We start from the raw sequence: 20445 nt of genomic DNA, 5'->3' as shown, positions 1-20445 counted from the left end.
GGAAGCTGCAGCCATGGAAAAGAAAAAGGAAAGTTGTGGGATGAATAGAAATACGTATACATACCAGTAGTGAAGCTATTGGAACAAAATAAACAATTAAAAAAAATATATGAAGAGTTTTCTTAAGGGTAAAGTGGTATTTGCAAATTGTAGTAGGGGTATATTAGTCTCAAAAACTTGCACTGAATGCTTTCCCAAGTGAGGGGGAAAATATCCCAAGTTCAGCCAAGGGTATGAACTTCCCCCTACATGGGAAGTCCATATCCATGGTCCATAATTGCATTCCTAATATTGCACTTACTAAAAATGGGAATGCAATTTCAAACCCATTCCCAAACTCCTAAAACTTGAACCAAATGGCCGCTTCATTTCTAATGCCAACAAAATGAAAAATCATTCAACTTCACCTTCATTTTTTTACTTCAAGACGCTTTGAATCTTGTGACTTAGTCACCAAAGATAGCCTTAAGGCTCCGTTTGGTTCACGGAATGAATTTGAGGGGAAATCATTTCCCATGTCATTTCCCAAGGGATGGGAAATGGAAGATTTATTTCCCATATTTAGTAATTCTGGAAAAGTAACCGGGATATATCACTTTATTTTCTTTCCTATGTTTGTTTTGAGTGGGAATAGAAAACAAAGTTTGTATAAATTTTCAATTATACTCATATTAAATCAAATAAAAAAAGAATGCATTTAATGAGAAATTATATAATGGTACTGTACCACCATGTCAGTTAGTGGTACTTCCATTCAAAATATGACATGTGTCATTTTTCAAAATAAATTATGCTGTTTTTACAACTGAACTTTTACTCTCTAGAATAATATATATACTAAAACATAGGAAACCAGCTCTCACGACAACAACTCAATCTTCTCTACCTTGTACTGCTACCCAACCAACCACCCAAGGGTTTTGGTTAATCTGAAACAAGAACCCACATAAAAAAAATCACTGGAAACTTAAACCCATAGAAAGATTGAGTAGTGATGTCGAGAAATTGATTGGAGAATATCAGAGAGAAGAAGGAAAGAAATCGATTGGAGGATCATCACGAAAACTGATGATCCCCATTGTAGTTTCTGTACAAATTATGATCAACAAACCCAAAGAGAATTACCCGCATACTATAGAAACATGTTCAGTCCCTGAAGGGGCGATTGGGTTAGGTGACAGTACAAAGATGGGGATTGGGTTGTGGGAGGTGGTTTCCAGCAGCATCTTTGTTAACTTTTTAAATAAATAAAAAACATTATTCTAAATAAAAAAAGAATTTTAAACTCAACTGTAAAAATAAAAAAAATGACACTTATCATATTTTGAATGGAAGTACTATTAGCTGATGTGGTAGTACAATACCATTCTATAATATCTCGCATTTAATGATATATTGTAATTTTAAATTTTTAATCGGGACAAAATGGTCATGAAAATATTTATTTAATATTGGCTCATTTTCCTAAACTTTCCCATGATGAAGGAAAACAAAACCCAAGTTGGGAGGATGGCTTCAATTTCCCTCATACTTTTTCATGGGTCAGGCAACGATTTCTCATGACTGGACTTATCATACATGAGAAAGCAATTGATTTCTCATCCCCAAGTCTCCTTTTTCATAAACCAAACGGGGCCTAAAAGATTTAGTTGATGTCATGAACATGTACATAAAAAGGGGTATGGTGTATCAAAATGGGTGCAAGGTAGAGCTTTGAAACGTTTGGCAAGGATGGGTTGGATGATCATGTTGTTCAGAAATTGGGTTGGACATAAACTGCTAATGGAATCACGCACGATGACTAAAATTTAAAAACTAAAACAACAATAACCAAGTGTGATCTCAGGTCTAAGCACAATGACCAAAGTTTTAAAATGTTTGGGTGGCCAGAGAATATTTCTCTAAGTTTTAATTTAATGCTTAAATGTCAAAATAGTCCCTGTGTTTTAATTATTTGGGCAATTTAATCCCTGTATTTTTAATTTGGCCGATTTAGTCCTTGTGTTTTACTCCGTTAGCTAATATTGCCCATTCCGTTAAATTATTATTAAAAAAGTTCATTAAAGTTTTAAAAATTAATAAAAACTGTAATTGTTTTAAATAAATAAATAAATTTACAAGTTCACTTTAATGATTAACAAAATAAAGGCCTGCAAGCATCAAATTCTCCGATTGATCACTACCGATTCAACCCTCTAATAAAAAGTTCTCCGATTTGCATCAATGTCGCCAGTCTCTTCTACATGCCCATAATACAGTCCATGGGGTGGATAAAAATATTAGCAAGAGTAAAAGGGACCCGACAGCCATGAAAAGAAGGATGAACAGGAACAAATGGATTGTTGGCTCTTGCAATCATGCTTATCCTTTATTTTACTAAGCTTACTTGCTAGTCTAATGCTGCGCTGCCTTGTGCTTATTTTTGTTTCTCTTAACAAAAAGATTAACAAAATAAAAAAAATTTGGAAATCCAACCTCTAAATCCTCTTCTTCTCTCCAGCAGCCAACACCAAACCACCATGAGCGATCCCACCCAACCACTTCCCCCCTGGAATGTGGTGGCTAGTCTTTTATTTTTAAATTGAAATTTAATTTTTTATTAAATAATTAGAGTTTTTAATTAGTTTAATAAAATTTATGAATTTGTTAAACAACAATTTAACGAAATTGACAATATTGACTAACAAAATAAGGACTAAATCGACCTGGGGCGGACGCACATTGGGACAAGAGGGGTCGGACGACCCCTTGGAAGGTTGGAAAGTTGCCTAGGGACTCCATGAAAGCCCCCTTGAACAGCTGCTGGAAGCCTCTTGGGTGCACGCCAACCGCTCGACGAAAGTCCCAGGAGGCAGAAGCTTTGCTGCCCAGCTGTGTTGCGCGTCTGTTTTTTTTTTAAACGAGCCTTGCCAAACGACGTCGTTTGGCCCAAGGCTTAGTCAATTTTTTTTTAAATGACCTGGCCTCAAAACGATGTCGTTTTGGGCAAGTTAAAAAAAAAACAAACAAACAAACAAACACAGCCCTGCGAATATGCACAACAGCCCCAAATCCTTCATTCCCAATTTCACACCTCCTCTTCCCACCCTCTCAAACCCTAACCTCTCCCAACCTCCCAACCTCCGACAACCTCCATCAACTCTTCGCCGGTGGCCCAATGCCGATCACCACCGCCGTTCGCGGCCGATTGGCAAATTTTTGGAACTTTTACACTAAGTTCCCTTGACCACATAATCCTGGATCCGCCACTGAAATCAACCAAATTAAAAATACGGGGACTAAATTGACTAAATGAATAAAACGCAAGGACCATTTTAACATTTAATTCTAAATTGCAAACATGGGCGTGCTCCCCACTTTTCATCCGAGTCTGAATCCCTTCTCTGTTGTTTAGATTAAATTAAAGTAGAATATCTTTTGTATAAAAAAATAAAAATTCTAAATATGGGTGCCCAAAGAACAAACTGAAAATATTCAGCACAGCAACAATATTGGCGCCTTGGCAATGGGCTTCAGAAATTTTACTGGGCAATTAGTCTGGTTTTGGAATTTCTGACCATATCAAGGGTTATCTTTGGAATTTTAAGAGGGCTTAACTAAAATTTTAAGCCTCATCGAAGTTTTCTATCTTATTAAGAGTTCATTTGGGAGTAATTCTAGATAGGTTAATAATCACTTTTATAGAGAATCATTTCTTCAAATAATCACTTTAGTGATTTTACGTGATTCTATAGAAAATCACATAGGTTATAGAGAATCACGTGAGATGTGCTTGTTTCTCCCTAGAAGTGATTTTGACATATCCAAAATCACTCCCAAACAAGCCCTAAGTTTTAAACATAAACAAAATACACAAAAGTGTTTCAGCCTTTTTAACCAAAAATTTGCTTTTTAACATGAAAATTAGACTTTTCGTCCAAAAAAAAACACATGAAAATTAGACTTGAATGTGTTAAGAAATTAAGACTAAAAGAAAAGAAACAGAGGAAAGGAAGGTAGAACTACCAAAACAAAAAGAAAAAGGTGGGGGGTCTAACTTGAGTCCAATTCAAGGAGAACAAGTTCCAAAACCCAATGGAAATGGAAATGGCCTCGTCACTACGTTTGCACATAAAATTGGATAATCAACGGCAACATGTCATATTGTGAAATCATTATAACGGCAACATCCCAATAACATTTGATGTACTCAATTTCAACCTGAATGAATCCAAACATTCTTTTGGGCCTAGTATATTTAAGAGTAAATACAGCCTAGTTTCATAAACCCATCAGAGTATAACTTAAGTTGAGACACACAAGAAAATACCTCCTGACCTGGTTGAATACAAAAGAAAAACAAAAAACAAAAAGGGGAAAAAGAAACCTCACAAAAGATCCTACTGACTGGCTCCGAGCCTCCTTGAGTTACATCCCTGTCATCCCTTTCTTTCCACATATATCAAACTCATTTCATCTTTGTGTCCCTTATTCTATCAAGGAAGTACATACCTTCCCTGCACCCCAAAGAATTGTTGTGAGCTTTTTCTTATTAAAAGAATGTGGGGTCTGACCTCGTCTTAGATACATTGGAAAGAAAGGAAAACAATTTAATGAAACAGGAGGATGAGAGGGGATAGAAAATTTAAACCGACTGAGTTTCCCCGCACCAAAATCGAGTGTGGCTGTAGAATATGAAATTGTATCTGGCTCTCAAGATTGCACTGCCAACCTTTGAAGATGCTCAAAGAAAACTTGAAGGCTTACATCATCTGTGAAGATTACATCTGAACCCGCAGCCATCTCGTGGGCGTTATTATACGTTGCTGACGGGTTCAACTTTGCTAACAAGAATCTTGCCTAAAGATCATGACAACAGAAAATAAGACCAAATACCAATAGCAAAGATTTCACAATAAAAACTAAAACAAATTAATCCACCTTAATTAATTAAGTAAAATCAACAGTTAATCACTAGCAAAGGTTTACTACATGAACATAGCACTAACATTTGAATAACTATTTCCTTCGCTGACCTTGAACTTTTTGGTTACAAAAAAGTCTAATAACAATCTTAGGACAAGAAACCTTTAATAGACTGTTAAAGTCAGTTTTGGAAATAATTGATTATAAAGACCTAAATGCACGGAATTTACAACAATCCCAAAGAATGGCACCCAAGCAAAAATAGGGGGCATGAACCTTGCAGCACATTAACAACTGTTACATTTTTCTCATGGCCCTCTCATACCAATAGCAAGGTAAAGACCAAACCCCCATTACTGGTTGACCATTACTTTTCATTTGTAACTTATAACATTTTAAATCGTGCCCAGACTCAATCTATTAACTCTGCAATTAGGGAAATAGGCAAATGAAAATAAGATATTAAGAATAGTTTAAAAACCTGTGAGCCATGCTGATCGCACACCACCAATCTAGGAACAGGGAACCGGTCCCGAATGATTGACTGTGTATCATCATGAGGAGCTTGCAATAATTGTGCAAATGCCTGAAAACATACATACATATAAATATATGAATATAATTAGTTGGGAGAATATCAGACATTGCACAACAGAAGTCAGGGGAATCACAAATAAAGCATGCATACCTGGTGTTCTGGCTGATTCTGGTATCCCATGTTACGCCACTGTGCTATTGTCATTCCATGGAAAATGACTATACTAAAATACGAATCCAACAAGAGAATCCGGTCTGCTGCAATTGAAGCCACATCCAACAATGCAGGTTGTGGAAGAGAATTAAATGAATATGATATTAATGATGGTTGAATCATGACAGCCGCATTGGTGATATTTTCCCGATTTAACAACATGCGAAAATAGGCAGTTTCATCAGGACTGTTGTTGAAAACCTGGAAACAACCCATTTCGGATCCCAAAGAGGGGTAAAAGGTAATATGTTAGCCACTAGTAAGCAAAAATATATCAAGACTAAAAGGATGAAGAGGAAGGGGCAAATCGTGATTACCTGCACAAATTGCGAACGCCTGAGATTAAACATAAATTGAGGGAATAATGAAAAACATGGATTTAAAGTAAAGGATGACGGATCATCTTTTCGATAGTCACCAAATTTGGAACAGAGACGAATGAGTCCCCGATCCAACCATCGTGTAGCATCGAAAGATTCCTGGATAAAACAAAGGAAAATATTTTTTTAGACTTCTATGTTTGAAAAGTCACAACAAAAGTATCAATTAAGAATTTGTTGGTGAAGAACCAAGAAACACAAGTGATCTACAATATTCATAATAAAGAAGGGCATACCCATAAATTATGTAGAGTCTTGTAAAACAGAATCAATGAAATAAAAGAGACACAATTAAAAATTTTAAAATATAGAGAAATCCTCTGATAAAATTTTAGGGCATAAATAACGATGTCCTTCATATGGGTCCCAAAATGTAGGATAATGAGTGCCATATAGGTCCAACTGTAGGATAGTGAGTGCCACATAGGTCCTAAATGTAGGATAGTGAGTGCACCAAACATTAAGCCTTCATTATTTCTGTTTTGGAAACTCCCAGTGTCGTTTAGTCCAAAATTGTGAGATATGAACATAAAAAAGAGGAAAAGAGATGTAACAGACACGTACAAGATAAAAGAAGATGAGAATGGTTGTAAAATACCTCTGTCTCCATTTTCAAGGCGGTTTTTCTTGCCATTACTACAGCAGCAGTTTCTTGGTCAAATCCTTGAACCAATTCCTGTTAGGTCAAAATTCTTGTGTGTCAGTGATATCCTTTCAACCAATGCACTTCTGAAACATCTTATAGAAGAAAATGTATCAATGAAACAAGGGTATATGAGCTAAAGAGGTCCAAATGGTATTGAAAACCAGCTCAGTAATTAATCAGAAATTACTGCTTTAGGAAAATTTGTGTCATAAGAAAACATATCACACCAAAGAAAATAAGGCTCCTATTTAATGGCCAAGTATTTCATAGCAGCGTCAACAAGAAAATATACAAATGACAATTCAACCACTCAATTGACCAATCAACGTGCCAGAGCATGGCAGCCACATAGGACACATACTGAACATGAACATGACACAGTTCCTTTTTGGCAATCTGAAACAAACATTGGCAACAGGGAAGAACGAATGAACTAATAAATATTACTATTTATCCAAAATGTCTACTCATTCTTGTACCACGAAAAAAAATAATCACGCTCCTGCCAATTCTTTTTGTAATTTTCACACAACAGTGATGAAACCATATTACATAGTTATATAATACACTTATATTCTTTCTCTATTACCCAACTCTTATTTGAATCTACATAAAAGGAAATGCATAAAAAAATAGTAAACAGGAAAAGTGAAAGATGCATAGTTCTGCCTTATTTGGTCATTTGGAGGAAGTGATGGGGGGAAAATTATCTCAAAAAAACTTTGCAGCTTCTATTCCTACATTCATATCTTGCTAATGAAAGTTACATGTGAAAAAACTTTGCAGCTTGTGTTCCACTAGGACATGCCCAGTAAGAAAGTACATGTGTGTGCCAGTGTGCACGTGTCACAGCACAATCATACAACATAAACAAGGAATGCCCAAGGGAAAAGGTAAATTCAAAAAAACCAAGCTTCACCAGACCATGCTATTACAATGGCTATAGTTATTTACAAAGATATGTTCTGACAAAAGATGACATATAAACTGAAATGACCTCTGAGCTAACGGTGCTATCTATCCATCGTCTAGTAATTGTCGTTACTCGTAGCATCATTTGACCTTCAGGGTTTTGAAAACTGCAATTACAAAAGTGACCAACGAAACTCAAGTCACATTCCTAGTAGAAATAACAAAACACAGTTTTTACCAAAGATCAACATAAGATGTTTTCATTGTTGTGATACAATCTTCATGCATACCTTGTAAGAAACTGCAAATACAATTGCGGATTTACAGCTCCTGGTGTATTTGACTGATCACTAGATGAAAGATCAAAGAAAACTGTCAAGCAAGTACTCTTGTCAAGGCCACACATTTTCCAAGCTGTTGTATTCCCCTCCCCTATAGCAGTATCGGCAACAGCAGGTCCTTTCTGCCAGGTTTGCAAAATTAACATCAAACTCCACAAACACAAGCCTTATCCAAATAAATTTCATTGATTGTAACTATACCATTAATGTAGATAAAAAGAAAGTTCTAAATGACCAAATTGCCTAACCTTCTCCAAAGATGTGCAAGGTCCAATGACGCCCTGAATTTTGATGTCCTTTGAACAGTTGATCTCAAGTGTACCACTGATACAAATAATTTTAGTAATGAGATTGACAAATATAATTAGAGTTTAAAGAGAATCGTTAAAAGAAAAAGTCAAAGCATAAACAAGAGTTGGAAAAGATACAAGGATTTTTTTCACATGTGTTAATGCACATGAACAAGCATTGGATATTATAAATACCTAACCTAAGGGTTGACAAGCTAACGACTCTTAAAGCAATGGCAACCCCGTCATCGCATATTAAGCAGCCTTTCTCCGTAACGAAATTCAGACCCAGCATCATAAATACAGAAACCAACTGTGTGGCTCAAACTAGATTAAGGTGTTACAATGCTAATCACCACTCACTACCTTATGCACCTTCACTCTCATATGTCATATCTATGCTGAAGGTGTATCAGAAAAACTAATAAGTTACAAGAATCACAATTAGTACAACATGAGAACAATTCAAATTCAACTATATTGTTAGCATCACAACTTTTTAGTTGATTACCAAACAAATTATACGGAGCTCAAAATGTGAACAAAGAAACCTCAAAAGGTTAATTATGAACTCACTTGAAACAAAGGCCAAGCGACTGTTCCCCTTCTTCAAAAACACGCTTGAAAGAGTCTTTGAATACAGAATGACCAAAACTTTCTGCCAGAACAACAAGTCCACCAGTTTTTTCAATGGCAACTTTCATTTCTGCAACCCCAACCTAGACAATACAATACACTTGAGCCAATGCAAAACCAAACAAAATCCAAGTGCATCAAGAATAAAACAAAGGAAAACTGATATCATTTTACAGCTTTGCACGTGATCATTAACATATTTAGACAAATTGCCAAAAATCAAGGTCATACCCCTATCACCCTTTTGTTCTCTTGTAGGTTTCAGTTCATAGTGTACCTATATACAGTACGAATAATACTGTATTTTAGTTAGTAATTTCATATCGCCATGAGGAAGAAGGGCCACGGCTACATTCAAACTTTGAACTGTTTCAAATGTCCAATAAAACCTTTACCTGTCCGCTAGAGGACAACCAACCCAACAGATCACAATATCCCAGCCTAACAAGCAGCATAAGTGAGACCGTACCTCAAGTGACCTCTGATACTTTGACTTCAAATTTGTCCATTACATGATAAGTTCAAGAACATATTTGCTTTATAGAAGGCATTACATTGTTTGTACTAAAAGAAAAACATATTTGCTCATTTGATTCTAACAATGAATCACAAACAGTTCGCTCATGCGTCAGGCAAGTGAAAGACAGATTGAGAAATGCCAGTGTCCCATGAAACAACAGAAATGAAACACATCCAAACAAAATTAGCCATGCTAACCAAGTGCAAACAGGAACATGAGCACTAGTTCGTCTTTGGTTGGGGTTTGGTATCTATAACACAAATATTTGTTTAATTGCTGATCTCAACATGACAGTGTGAAACAGTCCAAAAATGCAGGAATAATAACTGAATCAAAAGACTGAACAAGACGAACCTGATCCAGTGCAGATGCAAACACGTCTAAGACATGACCCTGGCTAACCAGCTGCTTCGCAAGACCATCATAAAATTTGATTGCTTTCTTAAAGTATGGTGCTGCATCCTTATCCAGATCTTTATGGGAACGTACTGGTTCTGATAAATCTTTGGATACAATCTGCATAATTTTCACAAAATCAATATCTTCTTATCCAGAATTTGGGAAAAATTACATCGCTTCCATTTATTTAATTAAGAGATCACAAGCAGGTGATGGCCCATGTCCTTCAATATTACTACATTCCGTAATGCACAAAAATTGTAGATTTGCAAAATAATTACTAATTAGAAAGACGTAAATTTTACAATTCCACATCATCCCAGAAAATCAATCACCACAATTTAAAAGGTCATCTGAGAAAAGAGGTCGTGCATTTGGAAAGCAATTAAGACCAGCAAGAGAAAAACAATTTTGCATATCTAAATAATCAGGAGCATAGACATGTGTAATAACCTACACTGAGGCTGATCACAAATACCGTTAACTTTTGTAATGATAAACATTTAGATTAACATTTGCATGCAAGAACATCAAACTACAAAGCAAACAGAAAGCTAAGGTTTTTACCGCGCCAGGCCCTTCTGTGCATGGCCCTCCAACCAACGCTACAATGCGTGCCCCCGTTCCAGGCACACAAGCTCCAAGCAAACCGGCTGCAACGCTCAACGCCACTCCTGTGCACCGGGATGACCGATTTCCAGGTGGCACAGGCCACTGGTCGCTTTGCAATTCATCCAACAACTGAAAATTCAAAACAATTCAAACCCAATTATCAGAAATGAACAATTAATTTCACAATTTAATAAAACCACTGACACAACGCAAGCCGATCCATTCAAGCCCCTACCGTATTAAGAGTGTATTCGCAGTCCGAAGCAGGCAACAAGAAACGGGTCACACCCGCATTTGGAAACCCATTTTGAACCCCCTTCGGCTGGTACCCTCCACCAACCGGACCAGGTCTCCGGCCCAAAACGCCGAGACCCAATTGCTCCAAAACCTGTTCTTTCGAAATCTCCTTACTCCCCCGAAAGACATACACTTTGGACAAATCAGAGAACCCCAATTCATGAACCTGAACTTGGGTCCCATACGACAAAAATCCAACAAGCGCATTATCGGGCAACAACCCAATTGCTCTCTTGAGCGCCGATTTGACATAACCCATCTCCTCCTCGATCATACACGTGTCGAGCACGAATACGAAGACCGGCGATGGTAGAGATTGAGGGGCGGCTGAATCGGCCGGAAGAGCATACTGGAGGGTTGTGTACTGAGGGTAGAGCTCGCCAGGGAGGTTGGTCTCGGAGATCGCGGCGTAGTGAGGCGGGAAGTGATTACGCTGATAGCAGAAAGGGCAGATCCAGATCTTGGCGGTGAAGTCGACGCGAGAGAAGGGGTTGAGGGCGGCGGAGCAGGTCTTGCAGCGCAGCGGCGCGTATGGGAGCGTGGGAATGTCGGGGTGGGCCCGGATCGGGGAGATGCAGGCGGCGAGTGGGATCACGCACTTGCTGGCCTCCACCTTGGTGCGTGGCCAAACGTTCCACGTCATCCGCACTCCGTCGATCCCTTCCGGGTCTGTGTTCGCCATCTCCGACATTTCTTATGAGTCTCAGCTCCTGAAAATACGAAGTTTTTTTGGTGGGTTTTGGGTTTGATCGGATTGGAATTGGAATTCGAAGTGTGCCTTTGTTTTTCTGATTTTTTTTGGGTTTTTTTATTTTTTTTCTGGGGAGAGAGGAGGAGAGTGGAGAGAGGGGGCGACGACCCCTTGAGAAAGGAGAGAGAAAAGGGGTCACCGCAATTCGCAAGGGAGAAAGAGAGAGAGAGAGAGAGGAGAGAAGAGAGACTCTGAATTGTCGAAGAAATTGGAGGTTGGTTGGTTATGTTATGGAGTGTGTGTTGAAGAGATGGGTGGGTTTCAAAGGCGATGAATCTGAATCAGGAATGTTACAAATTTACTTGTGTAGGAGCGGGCCTGCCGTTTTTGTTTCGCCTCCTCAAAGGTGTGCTAGGTAGGAAGAAATTTCATCCTCTATACAAGTTTTACCCCTAGGCTAGTTTTAAAACGATCAAAACATTTGGTTTATTTAAAACAATTATTTTCTTTTTATTAATGATTTTTTACACATCTTTTGAGTGATGGTTTTGCCTTTTTTACATAGAATTGTTTTTTTATTTTGGACTTCTAAGAGTACTTCCACCGCAAGAGTCCAACCCAATCAAAAGGACCCTATGCCTCCAGAAGTGGTTTCATAGTTCAATTCTTGCCCTGGCAAGAGATAGGGTCCACAAACCCAGGCAAGGCCCAAGGCAAGATAAGCTCCTACTTGCCGACGATGATGTCAGCGAATAAAAATATCAAAAAAAAAAAATTTGAAAAATTACTTAAAGTTTTTATTTAAAAAAATTATAGATACCTAGCAAATTTTTTATTTATTAATCTCATACATATAAATAAAATTATCCCATATGAATAGTAATTGCCTTTGAGTAGCCATGTCAATGGTTGGAAAAGCACAAAAAAAAGAATTTGCTACGCATCTACTATTCACGTGAACAATAACTGCCCTTGCCATAGTAAAAGGCAAAGAGAAGTAATGGTTGTGTACTATTCACATGAATAATGCATGCCCTAGCAATTTTTTTGTTGGTTTTCCACCTATTGCCATGACAACCACTATTCACATGAGATATAAAGAGAGGAATTTATATAGAGTTTTGGTGTGGGAAGTGAAGAATATGGCTAGGTATTTATAAAGTAAAAATTCTGAAATCTTTGGTTTTTTTTTTTTTTTTTCAATTTTTTGTTATTAAATTGGCTGTTGACGTCACAATGACATCAACGTTAAGTCATCTTGCCCAAGCAACAGCCCAGGCAAGTCTTGCCTTGGGCTTTGCCCAGGTTGGTGGAGCCCAGCGCTTGCCCTAGCAAGCCTTGGCAGCTGGAAACAGGATTTGGAGCCTAGGGGGCCTCTTGCCCGGGCTAGCCCCTACCACTGGAACTGCTTTAACGTGCAAGGAACAAAGAGCATAATAATTAAAGCCTTTGCATTTAGCATCGGTGATTTTATACTATTTAAAGAAATGCTAACCATTAGATTTATCTAATAAATTTTAGCCAATCCACATCAACATAATTATATTATACTAAAACACACCATTAGCACCTTATTATATATATTCAACGCCTTTGAAATAAATAAAAAGTTAAAGTTAAAAAGTGTCATCAAGCAAAAACCCCCTCTCTCCACAACAAAAAAAGCTTGCATATCTCATGTTCCATACAACTTTCTGTCATCACATGAGAGAGATAGAGGGAAACCCTTAGAAAATATGTTACATTGAAGTTTTACTTCGTCCCGACCCAATCCCTAGACAACATTGCCAATTGATGTTGCCCATACTCTTTTTACACACACCTTCCTCACTAGTTAGTAAGATTTTCAATTGCAATACTAATTGTAAATTATTTTTCACTTATGAATTTGCTAGTTTAGTTTTGCAATACTAGTTATATGTTAAAGATCAGGATTTGATAATAACATGGATGGCACATGGAGGAGGGGGGGGGGGGGGAGAGAGAGAGAGAGAGATGGTTATGAGTGGCAACCATGGAATGCAAGGGGCGTGAGTGGGGGTTGGGTCAACGAGGGAGTGGTTGATGCTTGTTGAGATAAATTTTTTTTTAGTACAAGTCATAACTACATGGGAGAGGGTTTCTCACACAATTGCACACAACTAAGATGCCATGACTGGAATCAAATCAACTACATGATCGAATTGGAATCGGATCAACTACACCCCTTAGTTTTTTTTTGTGAGACAAGTTTGATTCGATAATAATTAGGGAAGTTACAATATAAAACAAACATAACATAAAATGGGGTTCTTGCATCACAAAACCCAAAAAAAAACAAAAAAACAAAAAAAAACAATACAACACATCTATTTGGGGGTGGTGAAAATTCACCAAACCCAGGCACCTTACGAAATACAAGCAGCCAGATTAAATTCGAGCGTGGCTAGAGTCCTTGTGGCCGAGCCGTGGATGGAATCTCGAAAGGCGGCTGAATAGTTTGAATGTAGTTGAAGAGTTACAGCCAGGCAGTTTGAATGCGGTTGGAGATTGAGGTCGGCCGGGTTTTGGCTAGTGGGATTGCTGGAGATCTCGTTCGGGTTTCGGCAGTTGAGACTGCTGGAGATCTCGGCCTGGTTTGGCGGCTGGGATTGCTAGAGATCTCGGTTGAGTTTCGACGGTTGGGACTGTTGGAGATCTCGGCCGGGTTTTGGCAGCTGGAATTGTTGGAGATCTCGGCCGAGTTTTGGAGTTGAAGCTGCAGCTGGAATTGGAGTTGAAGATTTGCGCTCAGGATTTGGAGCACATATTGAGGGAGCTTCGCGGCCAAGATTTGGAGCACAGGTTGAAGGAATATTACGGTCAGGACCTGCTGGAATAGTGCGGCCTGATCCACTGGAGTATCGCGGTCGGGCTCTGGCTGGAGTATCGCGGCCAAGGTTTGGTTGGGGATTGTGGCCGAGAGCTGGAAGATGCACTCGGATTTCTTGTGGTTGATGCCCAATTTTTCACGATCGGTATTCTGAGGGATGCGTGCCCAAAGCTCTGCGACCGAGATTTGGAGCGGTCGGGGGCTACAGGTTTTTCTGGTTAGAGTGTTTAGGTTTTTTTTTGGGGGGGCAAGGGGGGCTTCCTTAAGCTGCTCATTTTTAATATATATAATTAAATTGGTTTAAACAATAAAACCCAAGTTGCTTATTTATTCATATATGTATATGTATTAATAAACAAATATAAAGATCAAATAAGGTTCCTCGACAGATATTTTAGAGCTCAAGGAATTCAAAGGTCATGAAGGGCATTCTTGTATCTTCCGATTAATCAGAGGTCCAAGCCCAAGCCACAAATTCACACCCAAGATTTTCGGAGTTTAGTGTGCACGTGATGGAGGCCTCAAAAGGAAAGAAATTAAGGAGTTTGATAATAACTCCGAATGTTCCAAAGCAAAGAAAAATCAAGCATGTCAGAATATTTCAATCAATGCAATCCAACGGATTTAGGGGGGCCTTGGAAGGAAAAAAGTTTTAAAAGAGCTGACCTATGGGCTGACGAATGCCCTATATAAACCTCACTAGATGAAGACAGAAGACACACAACATCAGACAGATAAACCTACTTTTCGTCTCGCACTTTTCTTTTCCTAGACTTAGGATTTTACTTTTCATGCACCTAGTGTAGCAAGTTCTTCCTTTTCTTAGTGTAAGTTTAAATTTTCGTTCAATTTATATTTTCTTGTCATTTAAATTCAAGTTTGTTTCAATTGCTTTACTTTTCATTGTTATCGCACTTCAATTAAGTTTAATCTCAAGTTCATTTTACTTTATCGTTCTTATCGCTTTCATTTTGTTCTTGCTTAACTTATCGCTTTGATTTATTTTATCGCACTTTAATTCTCGTCTTTACGTTATTTATCTTTCGCACTTTACTTTACACATTTGTCTTTAAATTATATTTAAGTTTAAGCACCTTTACTTTACCCACTTGTTCTTCGTTTCATTATGTTTCACCTTCAATCTTCATCTCCACCCACTCCACATCATTTGGTTGCTCACATAAAGCCTTGACCCTGAGATAGTGAAAGAACCTAGGCCGTGAGGAGGTTCCTTGCTCGGCCGAACAATCGTTTGATAAAAGTCAGATCTCGGATGCAACATATTCATCTACTCATATTCCATTCAAGCCCAAATTCGAGGCTTGGTGGTGGCACGCCCCGCAACTCAAAAGAAGGACCAAAAGTTCCTTCTATCAGTCGAAAAGAGGGAAACAACATCAAATGCAAGAGAGTTAGCAATGAAATTCCAAAACTTGAAAACCAGCTCACTTGAAAACCTATGAGGAGGACTCATAGAAATTGCAACCTAGTGCTTCATGAAGACCATGCCAGAAAACAAATTCTGAAACATCTTTGGATAGGAAACACATGCCAATGACATTCTAGAAAATGTCACTACATCTCCAAATCCACTCAAGATCTCAAAGCACCCTTTGTTTTTTACATCCATCCACATCTACTAGCTCCACATCTCCACAATAGAGAGATCAAGATAGATCAAGTACCAACCTCCAAAATATGCAAAAGTATAAAGCAGTAGGGGCAAGGCTAACAGATCTACCAGGACCTTCTCACATCCAACCCAAAAATAGCTTCTCAAAATTGATTTTTACGAAAGCACCAGTTCTCTTTAATGAAATTTTCAAAATACCAAAATTGTCCTTATTATTTTCTCAAAATGACCAATGTTGTCCCTCGCTAAACTATATCTTAAATTATGACTCTTGCCCAACTCACCTTTCTCTTCTTTGTCAATCTCTCTCCAAAATGTTCCCTATATGTGTTGCCTCCCCGCCCTTTAAAAAAAAACAAAAAAATGGTATGACCATTCACAATCTCTTCTATTTATTCTAAAATTACAAAAAATAAATTTGACCACTTCTCTTTAAGTTTTTCTGATGTAGAGAAAGAAAAAGATAATGTGTTTCTCTTTTTTTGGCCGGGTAGGCCGATTGAAGGAGTTTTTGGCCCTTTTTCTTTTTTGAGTGCGGGCATGCCACCACCAAGCCACGAATTTGGCTTGAATGGAATGTGAGTAGATGATGGTCCGAAATCTGACTTTACTCAAACGATTGTTCGGCCGAGCAAGGAACCTCATCACGGCCTAGGTTCTTTTACTACCTCGGAGTCAAGGCTTTATGTGAGCAACCAAATGATGTGGAGTGGATGGAGATGAAGATTGAAAGCGAAATGTAATGAAACGAAGAACACTTGCGTAAAGTAAAAGGTGCTTGAATTTAAATATAATTGAAAGATAAGTGCGGAAAGTAAAGTGATTAAAATAAATAATTTAAAGACGAGTGCGTAAAGTAAAGTGTGTAAGATAAAGAATGTAAAGGCGAGTGCATCAAGTAAAGTGCGTAAAATAAAAAATGTAAAGACTAGTGCGTAACATAAGGATGCTACGTCATGGTTTACATCGGCTGCTGACATTATTTTTGCCAAGCTTTTTCAAAAATGGCCATCGACAATTAAGGATGCTACTTCCTGCAATTTGGTGAATGAAACAGGTATGCGCTATTCATGGCTGCAAGTTTGATTTTCAACTGCCTACGTTATAATGATTTTCAATAATTTTTGTTGTAGGTACCGTGGCCAAAGAGATCAGTTCAGCCTCGCCAGCATTACCAAAGAAAATACTGCTCACCAAGCAAAACCACTCAACTATGACTGGTAAAGTCCTTACTTCTCTCAGAGCATGTTATTCTCAAGCTTTGTAATTATTTGATTATTTGGCTTTAAATCAGGGGATTCATGTGGTCATGGTCAAGCTACTGCTTCGGCCAAGCCTAAAGTAGTCTCGAGGCCTAAATCTCTTGTCATTCGTAGTATGTCACTGTGGCTTCTCCCCTAACTTCTTTTCTCTGGCTATGCAATAACATCATAACTTTACTTGACCTGTAGTTGACCGAAAGACTAGCATGACGTACGAGTCAAGTAGTGATGAAGATGATGATAGAATAGCAAAAGCTCCAACAAAACGGCCCAAGAAAGATCCCGTCATTGAGTTACTCTCACCTAAAGAATTATGTTACCATTTTTATAATATTCTTGCACAGGTTAACCATTATTTTTGTAGGATCTGCCTGACCTTTCCTCGCCCGGCCATTCTCAAGAATTTATAGGCTTTGAGACCGAAGACCAATTTGATTCGCCGGTCGACAATACTGTCATAGCTAAGGTTAATGAGGTCGTTGTTGCGGCCTTAGCTGATGACAACCAAGGCAAACATATCTCCCCTTTCAATGTGGTTGAAATAGCTAAGGATGCAACGCAGGTAGACTTTTTTCTTAATCAAATCTCCTTCCTTATCCCTTATGGATGCTCACCCCTTGATTTTTTCGGTAGAAAATTAATGTTGGGACTTCAAAAACTGTGGCTTCATCAAAGACTCCAGTCGAAGTTGAATTTGCTTTACCTATTCAAGACACTACTGCAATTACAACACATGAAACGAGTGTTCTGCAGCCTAAAAAGATACTTGCTTTAAAAAATATATATATATATATATTAAGCGAATGCTCGACTGCCACTATGTTGCTCATGTTATGCACCTTTGGCAAGAAGCACTCCCCTCATAGGCTATATTGGAGTCCTTTCAAGGCATGAGAGATTACTTGGCTGCAGCAAAGGCCGCCGCCACTTCTTCATACAATTCCTCCTTAAATATTGCAACCAAAGCCACCGTCCAAACCATCCTCGACAAAGACTATGCAGATTCAACTAATAAAACTCAACATGCTTGTCTTTGCTCGTCCATTCAAAGTCTCATTGATGCTCATTTTTTTCCCAATTGAGGATGAGTCCAAAATCAAAGGGTTCATGAAGCAATTGGTTGAGGGCATCCACGCCTACAACCAAGCCATGATGGAGTATAATGCTGGCCAAACCTTGACTGAAAAGATTCAATCAACTATCCATATTTTGCAAGCGCACCTTCATATCTACCACGAGGGAAAAGAAGAACTGGACAAACTTGAGGAGGAGCAGAAAAAGATTAAAGCCATAAAATCAACCATCCTTGCCAAGATTGACAATGCGGTCCAAGACTCTCGGCCACATCAGGTCGAACTAGAAACATTTATGCAGCAACAGGCCGATTTCCAAGAGAAAGAAGACGGCTACAAGACATTGATAAGTGCAAGGGCCGAATTATGGGTTAACTTCAAAACCGTCATCCAAAAGCATCTTTAAAAATTTTCATGGTCCTTTTATGACCATTTTGCACTTTTATAGCTAGGCTGCATTTGAACCTCAAACTATTTTTCTTTTATTTAGTTGATGAACTTTTGATTTCCATCAATAAATTTCGGCCTTTATTTTAGGCTTTGGATAAGACTAAATTTCTTGTTTTTGAAGAAAATAGTATCAGCCTTTATCCAATATTTTGCTTCTAAGTTTAGGCCATAATTGAGGCTTAACACCACCTTTGCATGTATTTCTTCACAGAAATAATTTGCGGCTAAAATATTAAACTTTAATTTGGTTGTTCTTGTATTCGACCACTTTTGTCTATGAACTTTTGTAGTGCCCAAATCACTAACAAGTTCTTTATTTCTTTATTTCTTTTTTTTTTTATGGCCATAATACTAACATGACCTTTATTGGGAACGTTGTCGGCCTACTTATTTGGGTAGCAGTCGCTGCAAATAATATTTTTATGGAGTCCAAGGGGGTGGCCACCCATGTTTAATTCCAAGATATGAGCCCTTTTTATTATTGGTATGAATTTCGCGGTTGCGCAAGCTGTAAATTGGTGTACAAGTCACCTTCGTACGACCATAACTGTTTTTTCCTTTTATGCTGGCCCAGTTTCCTTGCCCCCCAAGTCCACTTGATTGGCCAGACTTGGCCTTCTGTTGGGGTATGATAAACTTGACCATTTCTAATTGTGGTCTAATTACATCTGACAGGTCCCCTACAACCGTGTCTATTATGACTACTTCAGGTTGGGTCGTGTTCAGATCCTGTTGGTCATTAATTTCAAGGATGGATGTATCAAGTTTGGTCATATTTTGGTGTTCAACCTCAACCGCTTGTTGGATCGCATTCTCTAGGGTGGATTTTTCTTCCTTAACCAACATGAAAGTTTCAATAGGAAAGTCAATTTGAGTTTTCAACTCTAAGGCCGACTCGTCCACTTCTCTCTCATTCACATATTCTCGATTAACTTCATTTTCTTTTAGAAAAGTTGGTGAAATGGATGGCTGGACTTCAACCATACCAAAACTTTCCTCTTGTTCAACCAATGTGAGGTTTTCAAAAGGTAAATAGGTTGGAGTACTGAATTCCAAGGCCAATTCATCCACATCCTTTTCCTTTACATATTGTTAGTCAACCTCATTTTCCTCCACATAGGTAGGTAGAATTAGTAACCGTATTGTAGTCATTTGATGGTTTTCCTGCTGTGGTTGAGATTTAAGATTGTGACTAAGAGTTTGTACTTCGACCTCAAGTCGCGAGGTGATTTCACCCAAACCTTGGATCAAAAGTTCGTTGGAAGCATAAAACCCATATGCCATCTCCGTAAATAGATCTTTCACTTTAGATATTTCCTTTATAAAATTTTGATGTTCTTTGTCCATGCGGTCAACATATGGACTTTCAACATATGGTCGTTAGAGCCAAAAATATGATTAGCTTGGTGGAAGCCATAACTAGGCTGATTATAAATATTGGCCGAATTATTTTGGTCATATGGGTAATTACATTGTCCTCCGGCCACTTGATTGTACTGGTCATTATAGCCATTCGCATAATTTTGATATATCATATTATTTTGGCCCTAATTGTTGTCTCCTCCATGCTGGCCATTGAATTAGCTACCAGAGCCATATTGATATGTAGAATCGTATTGGCCGTTATAGCTACCTTGATGTGTACAATTATATTGGAGATTTTGGTTGTGGTTACCATATTGGCCGGTGGATTGGCTACACGAGCCGTAAGAATTATAGCCGATATAGCTCATCGGCTGGTAGGAATAGTTTCATTGATTTTGATCACTCATATAGTGTGTCCCACCGGGCGTGCC

At 38.2% G+C, this 20445-nt stretch overlaps 1 protein-coding gene across 2 annotated transcripts; it reads right to left on the bottom strand.

The window, feature by feature from the left end:
- Positions 1-4116: 4116 nt before the first annotated feature.
- On the bottom strand, positions 4117-11823 carry LOC117626670 (protein transport protein SEC23-like). 2 transcript variants are annotated; one of them, XM_034358478.1, is made up of 13 exons: positions 10628-11823; positions 10348-10521; positions 9736-9897; positions 8802-8944; positions 8184-8259; positions 7885-8057; positions 7680-7761; positions 6635-6712; positions 5974-6135; positions 5594-5857; positions 5387-5491; positions 4650-4839; positions 4158-4496 (listed from the first exon to the last, which is right to left on the bottom strand). In XM_034358478.1, exons 1-12 carry the CDS (start codon positions 11378-11380, stop codon positions 4693-4695), a joined length of 2319 nt encoding a protein of 772 aa, XP_034214369.1. In that variant the 5' UTR covers positions 11381-11823; the 3' UTR covers positions 4158-4496; positions 4650-4692. The 2 variants fall into 2 exon arrangements, with proteins under 2 accessions (XP_034214361.1, XP_034214369.1); XM_034358470.1 differs by having other exon boundaries at positions 4117-4839.
- Positions 11824-20445: the final 8622 nt, after the last annotated feature.

This window comes from Prunus dulcis, chromosome 1, assembly GCF_902201215.1.
Source record: "Prunus dulcis chromosome 1, ALMONDv2, whole genome shotgun sequence".
Taxonomy (NCBI): Eukaryota; Viridiplantae; Streptophyta; class Magnoliopsida; order Rosales; family Rosaceae; genus Prunus; species Prunus dulcis.
This window is presented reverse-complemented; position numbering and strand designations above follow the sequence as displayed.

What these genes read in the sequence shown, in the direction of transcription:
- LOC117626670 (XM_034358470.1), bottom strand. Translation starts at nt 11,380, where the DNA reads ATGTCGGAGATGGCGAACACAGACCCGGAAGGGATCGACGGAGTGCGG. An exon ending in ATAGCACCGTTAGCTCAGAG is followed by an intron (nt 6,713 to 7,679) that starts GTCATTTCAGTT and finishes TTGACCTAACAG; the next exon opens with GAATTGGTTCAAGGATTTGA. An exon ending in GGCGTTCGCAATTTGTGCAG is followed by an intron (nt 5,858 to 5,973) that starts GTAATCACGATT and finishes GGTTGTTTCCAG; the next exon opens with GTTTTCAACAACAGTCCTGA.